Genomic DNA, 10316 nt, shown 5'->3' on the forward strand with positions numbered 1-10316 from the left:
CCACAAAAAGGGTTTAATTTGCAGTAGCATGCCACTCCTTCTCATTACACTGGTATTGGTTCTTAGGCCAGCTCATATCATGAGATCACCAAGACTCACTCTGTTGTTGTTGTCGAGACAACCATTAACAAAGAAAAATGACAAACTGTGACTTAAACAGCGTGTTCAGTCTGGTCTGAAATTAGCAGTCAGTCAACAGAATAGAACCTAAAAGTTTGCTATGACAAAGGTCTATAGCTATTTGCTGAGTTTTTCATGCTCACAGCATCAGTTTGGTTGGTCAAAGTGTTGAGATTTAATATCTAGTCCTAAATATACACAGACATTTGTTTATACATCAATAAATTCATGTTTACACTTTCTCTTTCAGCATCGGTGATCAAGATGTGAGAAAACTGACCCAGCTGTCATGGATGATCAGGAAGAATGAAGGTAAAGCTGAAATCTATGACATTATGTCTTTTATGTGTTAGAAGTACAGTGTCTGCTTCTCTGTTTTGAAAAGCCTTTTTTTAACTTTTTTTTTTTCAATAATTTTTGTAGAATTAGTGATCCCTGTGTTTGCCAAGAGGAAACGAATGCTGTTATGGCAAATCAAGGCGAAGTGAAGGTAAATAACAATTGAAAAGTTTTATGTTATATTCTAATGCACCGAAAGATAAGATAAAGAAAGTTATCAAACAAACCTTTCTAAAATTTGTTATTAAACCAAATTAAGCTGTTGTGCATTACTTAATCTATACAGTACTGTAAATACAGTTTTTACAAAAGTACAGTGCAGGATACGGGTAATACTCTGAGAAAAAAACTGTCTTTTTTATGAGATCAAAGTCTTAAATTACGAGACAAAGCTTATATTTTCTGATATTAAAGTGATAAATTTACAAGAAAATAATTATGAGGAAAAAAAACTATTAAAAAGATTGTCATACATTTTGTTGTTTTTTTGTCAAGGTCAGGATACTTTATAGTTATAAACAGCAATCTGCAACGATTTGAGAAGTTTTTTACACTACAGCAGACAGAATATTTGAACACCAACACAGTAGCATGTAGTTCATGCACTTGACTCTTAAACCACAGTAGAGTAAAATCGGGCTTCATGATCAAAAAAAGTTTATACATATTCTTCCTCTTTCTCTCTTCCTCTTCCTCTTTCTCTCTCTCTCTCTCTCTCTCTCTCTCTCTCTCTCTCTCTCTCAGCTGACATTTTTATAACCCCTGGTTTTCAGTGTGTTGCTTTGTGTGCTTATAATATAAATAATTTGCATGAGGAGATAGCTTTTCTGCATCAGGAAGTACAATGCAATGAACACATGCAAGGATATATCTGGTTAATATTATCCCTACCTCTGCCTCCATGTTATTATCATTTTTGTTTACTGTCAATGCTCCTCATAAATGTACATCTAATATTTCATCATTTTTTACTTTAAGGGTCAGGAGGAGGATCTGTCACCTGACATCAAAGATTGGAGTAAACATCAAGTGAGAGAATGGGTTCTCAAGCTGGATAATGTGGATGACAAGGTTGCAGAAATACTGTTTCAGCAGGACATTAATGGGCCTAGTCTTTTGCTTTTAGATAAATCAGACTTACAAACAATGGGCGTGACTTTTGGACCAGCAAAACTTATCATTCATGCCAGAGATGAGGTAGTGAAATTAAAGAAAGAGGAACCGGCAAGTTCCACAAACCAGCCTGGAGGACCATGCAAGCCTTATCCATTTTGTAGATATCATGATACGTATAGATACATGGAGAGCAGCATTCTTGATGTTACAGAATCTGGTGCCTCAGATTTTGTTGAACCCTGCCATGAGTACAAAGCTTTCATTAACACAACAGATGAAACCAAAATGAGCAAGTTCACTGCTGAGGTGATTCGGTTTGCAGCTGCCTGCATGAATAGCCGCACCAATGGCACGATACATTTTGGAATAGGAGACAAGCCAGACTTCACCCATGGTCAAGTGTTGGGCGTGGTTGTTGAGGACAAAGAGGCTTATGCAAATGAACTAAAATCTGCCATTGATGGTTATTTTGAGCATAAACACAAACAGGCTGCTCAAATTTGCATTAAACCTCCTCGATTTGTTGGGGTTCTCAATAAGAATATGACATCATCTGACAAATGTGTGATAGAAGTGGACATAGTTCCTGACTCTACCATCTGTGAAGAAAACATCTACCACATTTTCAACATGGACACAAAAAAAGCCAAGAAAAAAGCAAAAGGTAAAGAAACAGTCACTGAAACAAAGCCGATGAAACAATTCTTTGTCCGAGATGGTGGTAGCAGCAGGAATCTCTGTGTACCAACCACATCTGCCAAACCAATGGAAGAGTACAACAAGTTTGTTGACCGTGTGGCACAATTATCCCAACTCCGAAAAGAAGCTGAAGAGAAGCACCTCAGAGTGATCAAAAGCAGTACTCAAGGCTCTAGATTAAGTCAGATGATAACTGGTGGTTCATTCTCATTAGATAAGTCGCACTTTGAGCGGTATGTGATAGTAACTAACAAGTCACATTCAAACCAGTTTGAATCACTAGGATTTCTTGTGGAACTCAACCCAACAGCTGTCTTGGACTTTGATCCAGAATCAGCTAAACATGGATTACAGCGTCACTTTGAACAGCAGAGTACAGTTAGCGTTCATTTACCAGCACAGTATAAAATCACAGAGGGAGTTGAGGACATTGCGAACAAGTTGAAATTAACTCGAAACACCAGCTGGGTATTCTGCAATGGAGGTGTTGAAGATGAGTCACCCTCAGACATTGACCAGTGGTTGATGGACAAAGGAGCCTCCATTCGAGATGTGATTTCTTTCTTATGCCGGAAAGATGTGCTTCCAAACAAGAGATACCTTGTCATTTTCTTACTCTTGTCAACAGTGAGCGAGAAGATGGACCCTCTTGTTGAGACTTTCAGTACATTCTGGCAGGAGCTCAGAGGCACAGAGCAAATCCTTTGTATATGCGACAACGAAAAAGCATTTACCTCCTGGAGGGACCTGATCAATGCTTGGTATGGAATCAACATCTCTGGTAGATGCATATATGAGCTCAGTTTTGCTGAAGTCAATGGCACTATTCTAAGCCTTTTGTCAAAAAACCGTAGATCCAGCCGTTTCCTACCCTGTGGTGGCGGAAGCAAAGTCCTTCTTGAAAAGAAAGTGGAGCGTAGCATTAACACCATAGAGGTCTTGTGTGTGAACGAATGTGAAGGAGGAAACGAGGACAAACTTGTCATAGAGGAGAACTTCTACAAAGGAGGACAAGTGTCATGGTGGAATTTTTATTTCTCAGAACAGCCTGGATCCACACCATTTATCAAACGAGACAAGTTTGACTTCATCAAGGACACAGTCATACCAGAGTTGGGCTCCCTGAGAAAAGCCTGTGTGTTGTTCAACCTCATGCATGTCCCTGGATGTGGTGGGACAACTTTGGCCATGCACACTTTGTGGGCTCACCGGGACAAATACCGTTGTGCCGTCCTCAGTGACAACAATGCTGACTTCACTGAAGTAGCTGAACAAGTGGTCAAACTTTTAATGTATGACCATGGGGAGCAATTACCACGGGTCCCTGTTTTGCTGATGATAGATGACTTTGATGATAAGGAAAAAGTATTTGACTTGCAGCAGCTCATTGAAAATGAATGTACAAAGAAAGACATCCAATCCAAGTCTCCACAAGTATTTATTCTGAACTGTATGAGGTCAGAGTCCCCTGAAGAGACTGAAGCAACTGAAGACACAGTATTCATTGGAAATGATCTCTCTGAGAAGGAACAGAAGCTGTTTGAGGAAAAACTTGTTGAAATAGAGAAAACACACAAAAATGCTCAAACGTTCTATGGATTCATGATCATGAAGAAGAACTTTAAACCAGAGTATATTCAGGGTGTGGCACGCAACACCCTGAAGAGCTTCAACATAAATCAGAAACATTCACAGCTCCTGGCTGTCTTAGTTCTGTTGGATGTATACTGCAAGGGTGCCTCTCTCTCCGTCTCTCTGTGTGAGGACTTTCTTGGTCTCCAACCAAAACCATTTTGTGGAAACATCAAAGTTGAAGAAGGATTTGGGAAATTTTCCACTTTGATTGCCAGCTGCCCAGTTGTGAGTAAGGTGCTATTCAAAGCGGTGAAAATAATCCATTCAAGTATTGCACGGCACTGTTTGGAGGAACTTACAACAACACACAATGTGAGCAAAGCTGACATTGCTGACCTGCTGCTGACCACGGACAAGCTTTATGAGAGCACACAGGGCAAAGACAAACTCCTGGAAGATGTCCACCGCATTTTGGTGAAGAGATATCATTCAGCAGAAGAGGAATCTCATTTCTCTCCACTAATTCAAGACATTGCAAAGGAAACCCCGGGACTGGAAGAGATGGTGCTACAGAATGCATCCAAAAGATTTGAGAAGAATGCCGTTGTCTCACAGCTACTAGCCAGGTACTATTACCTGAAAAAGAAGGATTTCCCAGAGGCAAAAATTTGGGCACAGGGAGCAAGAGATCTTTCCAAAGACAGCTCCTATATGGCAGACACATCAGCACAGGTGATCAAGCATGAGCTGAAGAATGCCATTTCAAACTACAAGGAAGAGCGTATTAGTCCAGAAAAATTGGACACGTTTCTCAAAATGGCTCAGTCAGCAATGGATGCATTCAGGGAAACACAGAACCTTGCAAAGAAGGAGTCAATTCAGCGACTACAAATCAAGACAGACAACTGCCCTTTTAACACATCAGGGTGCCTGGGAGAAATTCAAGTGGGAGTACTTGTCATTGAAGTGCTGGAAAAGACCCCCGTATTTTCTTCCAACGTTGTCCGCCATGACTTAATGAGTCAGGTTCTCTCCGGAGCTGTTAAAGTTGAGGATGTAGAGAAGTGTGATCAATGGAAAAGCAAACACAGACCCTACTACATCATTCTCAGACGGTTTGAGGATGTACTTTACAACCTCAGATATAGGATGAAGGTGAACATTGACTACCTTGACAATTTTTTTGTGAACTTGGGCTCCAGATTTGGAATGAAAGACAGCCGTGAGCAAGTGGCCATAAATGAGCTGTTCAGATGTTTCCAAAAGTATGCAAAGCTTTTCTGCAAGACAGAAAGTCCTTTGAAGAATAAAACCATGCAAAGAATGATGAAACAACACGAGATGAGACAGTACCTGGAGATGAAGAAAGCTGATACCTACTCTGGGATTCTGGATAGGATGTCAAATGACAACTCGCCTGAAACAATGGAGAAGATTGCCAGACTGTATCGTTCTGTTTGTGAATCTGGTCTAAACGTGACTGTGAAGGACAGAATCAACTTCATCTATGTCAATGTTGTGTTGAGTCGTATCAAACTGGAATCACAACACATTCTGCGATACCAGGAGCTAATCGATCTCCTTTGCAAAGTTCTGCGTGAGCCAATCCCATTAAGTGAGAATTTGTCACTGCACTTCATTGCAGTTGTGCTGTTGTGGCCACAGCAGAACCCGTCCCGTTCAGAATGTAGAAGTCTGGGGAAGTACATCTCACAGATCAGGACCTCTTATCACACAGTGATGAAAGAGGTGTACAATGGCAAGAGGCCCATCATCCATTTCTTTCTGGGAAAGAAGTGGGGCTATGAACGACTGGTACAGTTCAGAGAAATCAAAAAGTGCATCATGGCTGGGCAAGACCAGTTTTCCTCCATGTGGGAAAATGGCAAAATATGGAAAGAGAAGAAGGTGGAGGAGCTCCTTTGCAGGGTCACTGGTGAGGTGAAGAATGACATGATACTGGCAGATACTTGTATCCACGATCTGAAGGTCGAAATCACTCCAGTGTTTCGAAGTCAGCTTAGTGGGCATTCCCATGGGTCAAAAGTGTCATTCTTTGTCGGTTTCTCAATGAAAGGCCCTGTTGCACTTGACATTATCTAAACTATGAAAATAGCCTGTTCCAACACAGAACATCCTTGTATACTGTGAAAAGGAACTGAGTTGCTTGGAATTAATTGTGATGCTATGTTACATTTTTGTGTGTATCATTAATTCTCCAATATTGATAACATTTTTTGTAAAGAAATACATTTGTCAAGTACAACCTTAAAACCAAGTTGTTTTTTTTTGTTTTGTTTTTTAAATATCTTTAAAATGTTATATTCAAATGTGTACAGCAGCTCACAGGTCATCGTAATAATGAAAATTGAAATGTTCTTTTAAATTATGAAATGATCTGACATTTGAAAAGAGAATTAACTGATATTTTTTGTCATGTTTTGCATTAATTGAATGAATTTAATAATGTTCTATGAAATGGAATACTCAGCAGCATACACTTTGTGAGTCATTTACCCTTGAAAAAATGGTGTGCAAACAACAATGTAAGATATTGCAGTTTTTACGTATGGTATCTTTGATCCTGGATGCTCCATTATTGATGCAACTAATTTGTTTGAATAACCTTTGAATGTTTTACTTGAGTCATTTATTTTTACATAGAGAATATTGAATTGTTGATTTTTGTGTTTTGATTTTTTTTTTTTGTTCATTCAGATCCTGATTCTGTGTTAATGTTGATCTCATGTTTGAATGTTTTTCTTTTGACATTATGTGCCACATTACTTAGTGATTGTATCAAACAGCACTTTGTGCATTCCATGAAATACAATGATGACCACTGAGTTTTGCGATACCTTTCTAATAAAGATGTACTGCAGCATTATCATGACAGAATTTATTTCATTTTACTGCACCATGTGCACAAGCTGCTACTGTCCAGTCCACTTAAGAAGCTTAAGAAATATGTAACTCAAACCACCTAACATGTATTGTACTAAGCTGATTCATTTTGTTTATTTGCCAGTTACTCATGTGCTTACAAAAGAATATAAATATATACACATTAAATATACATTAAATATATATGTATTTGCAATAAGCAAAGCACAGTACTTCATAACTTACCCAGTCCACCTGCAGATGTGCTTACCTGTATCACCCACTGGAGGGCGCCACAAGCTGACAAATGATAAAAGCCTTGAGTTATGTGTTCCACAAGGTCTGTGATTGGTTATAATGTAACTTTGGAAATAAAACATTGTTAAATCATGTTAAAGCCAACCTAAATTCACTTTGAATCCCATGACACTACCCACTAATCTCATGAAATTAATCACTGCATTAAAAGTGAACAAAATAGGAAAACAGAATATTTAAGCAGCATATTTAAATATACGACACATGAGCGTAATATGAGTGTTACAGTTTGAAGTCTTGCAAACCAGAAGATATGTAACAGGCCCCAGGCTGAGATGCAAAAAGCAGTTCAGGGAATAATAATAAATTTTAGAATCTACTCATTTAGGGTGAATAATGATAATAAAGGCAGCCGATTGTAAGTGAACGTGAGGGTGGAGGAAGATGGTGCGTCCCAGCGGCAGGTGATAGAGAGGTTTGAATTTCTCACTTATATCTATTAGACACAGACTTGCACGCACAAGCCTCTGTAGGGGTGCTGCAGATGCTGTGTTACCATGTGGGTCATGATGGTCAGGGAGGTGTGGATCCTGTTACTGAATATGTATGTTGCTCTCTGGCCTATCTGAGCGCAGGTTGTCAGCCTCAAGAGACAGACGGAGTCCCACTGATGTCGAAGCAGCAGATGGCTCAACAAGTGACTCACATCTGTAAGAGTTTGAATGTGTAGTTTAAGGAGAGGCGGCCCTTAGACATAAAAAAAAAAAAAAAACCCCGTAAACATCTGTTCAGTTTTAGTGTCTTTGTGCCACATTAAATGCCATGATGTACAGCACAGGAATGAGGCAATCCAGATATTTTTCATGAAGTCACTCCACGCTGTTTCACCTGTGAAGGCCTTAGTCAGTCTTAGTGTGGTAAGTTTACAAAATGGCAGTGGTGGAAAAAGTACTCAGATCTTTTACTAAAATAAAACTAGCAATACAGTACCATAATACTTAGTTAAAGTAGGTAAAAGTTCTGCATTGAATTCTTTTACTTAAAGGGATAGTTCACCTCAAAATCAAAAATAAATGTTTCCCCTGACCTGTAGTACTATTTATCCATCTAGATTTTTTTTTTTTTTTTCGGTGTGAGTTGCAGAGTTTTGGAGATCCCTGCCATAGAGATGTCTGGATGTCTGCCTTCTCTCCAAAATAATGTGACTAAATGGCTCTTGGTTTGTGGCACTCAAAGCCAAAAACTCAAAACCAGCATGTCCTTCCAAAAGTGATGACCCGGTTACTCAAGACAATCCACAGACCGTGTTGTGAGCAGTTTAGGAACTACTTTATTTTTGCAGTAGAATTTACTGTAACAATTTTATAATCTAAAGGAAAGACTTTCTTTCTACTGGAGAGAAAGTTGCTCCTACATTAAACTGAGTACAACAAGGTCTTGATTAACCGGGTCATGATTTTTGGCAAGAGACACTGGTTGTGAATTTTTCTAATGTATATGAAGACAGAGAGGGACTGACATCACATTAGTATTAGCATCAAAATACATAAAAGTACTCATAATGCAGAATTGCCTATTTCAGAAGAATGTATATTTTATTATTGAATTAAAATTATTGTGTATTAATATGTGTATTACTTTAATGGTGCACCTTGTAATGGTAGAGCATATTTTTTACGACATACATACCCAGGTAGCTTGTGCCTTTCACTGAAGGATCAATAAAGTCTTATCCTTGTCCATAATAATACATCATCATTCTTTTGTTTATTATATTTTGCATTATTAAGCTGAGTCCACAAAATAACTTAAGTTTTCATATAACTATAATGGAGTAAAAAGTGTAATTCTGCTTTCTGAATTGTAGTGGAGTCAAAACATAAAGCATAAAATGGAAGTACTCAAGTAAAATACCCCTAAATACTTAAAGTTAGGATTTGTGGAAATGCACCACACCCCTCTAGTGTGTCATGAGTGATAATGGAAAGAAATTAAGTTTATATGGAAAATGCTGCATATTATACTTTCAAGTACAGTGTACAAGTAAATGTGTTTAGTTATTTTCCACTACTGCAAACTAGTAAATCTAATTTTGTTAGTCGTTAGTATTTGGTGTTTCTGTGTGTCAGTCCAGATGGATTAAGTCAGATGTTACACCTAAGTATAAGTGGCACATGGCTGACAGCAGCCTTCAAGGGTCAAAGGTCATTCTGGTGATAAGTGTGTCCTACCTATAGCATGTTGTAGCAAAATGGAGCTGTGGATTACAGACATAGGTGTAGATTTAGGAGAAGACAGGGATATGTGTCCCCTTACTCAAAGAGCAACAATGAGTGGAAATGCATACTAGAACACTGAATTGTTACACTTTACTGTTACAAAAATGAAACACAGGCACATTTAGATGACTAATGCCATGCCAGTAGTAGTGTGTCACTGTGATTTGCTGCAGCCACACAAAAGTGAAACCTACACCTTTGGCAGAGAGGGTCAACAAGGTCCAAGTAAAGGAGCGAAACATTATGCGCCTGCTTATCCCTGTCAGAGAACCGGGCTGCTACATCTTCATTATGTACGAGTTGGAAAGGAAAAGCAAGCCTGTTATTGTGTCATCCTGCTGTGTCTCTTTGGAAAATACATTTTCATGTATAATTATACTACTACTACTACTACTAATAATAATAATATTAATGACAACCATATGCCAATAATATTTTTATTTAATTTTTTTTTCGAACTATTCATTATAAAGAATAAGGTAGGTGTATATTTTAATGTCAACAAAAGACCAATACCAACAAAGCATTGATCCGACTAATGAGTTACCAGAACCTGATATATTTGATTCCTTCTCCTCATTATTTTTGTTCAAACTGTATTTAATATATAAGATTACTATGTATTATTTATCTTACTAATATTAATATTATTGAATACATCAATGAGTCACAGTGTTGCACTGGCTGACATGTTCCTTCATTACTATGAACACTCACACTGTAGTTTGTTTGGAGTTAAGTCCACATTCATAGTCCTGGTTCCAAAAATACTCACTAGCACGCCAAGTGTGTATAATTTCTCCTGTCTGAGTTGGTAGTTTGCACAAAACTTTGAAAACTTTGTCTACTTCAGGAACTAAGAGTATGTTTATGTGGGACAATGTGGGACACATTACCAGTACTGAGAGGTAGTCTAAAATTTTGAGATAAAAATTTTTGCCCATTAGCTTGTAAAATATCATTTTCAGTGGTAGTTTCCATCATATTCTGCCAAAATCTGCATAGCCTGTGACTTTGTGGTGACTTCAACTTTATATTGGTATAGGG

General features: G+C 38.2%; 1 protein-coding gene across 1 annotated transcript; it reads left to right on the plus strand.

Annotated features, from left to right (window-relative positions):
- The first annotated feature begins 375 nt into the window (after window positions 1-375).
- Window positions 376-6487, plus strand: LOC146322524 (sterile alpha motif domain-containing protein 9-like). The gene is made up of 3 exons (XM_084724526.1): window positions 376-432; window positions 544-610; window positions 1438-6487. Exons 2-3 carry the CDS (start codon window positions 587-589, stop codon window positions 5950-5952), a joined length of 4539 nt encoding a protein of 1512 aa, XP_084580652.1. The 5' UTR covers window positions 376-432; window positions 544-586; the 3' UTR covers window positions 5953-6487.
- Window positions 6488-10316: the final 3829 nt, after the last annotated feature.

Source organism: Lutjanus erythropterus, chromosome 8, assembly GCF_056507025.1.
Source record: "Lutjanus erythropterus isolate fLutEry1 chromosome 8, fLutEry1.hap2, whole genome shotgun sequence".
NCBI lineage: Eukaryota > Metazoa > Chordata > Actinopteri > Lutjaniformes > Lutjanidae > Lutjanus > Lutjanus erythropterus.

Coding starts and splice junctions, on each gene's coding strand:
- LOC146322524 (XM_084724526.1), top strand. CDS start 587: ATGGCAAATCAAGGCGAAGTGAAG. Junction 611..1,437: donor CAAATCAAGGCGAAGTGAAG/GTAAATAACAAT, acceptor TTTTACTTTAAG/GGTCAGGAGGAGGATCTGTC.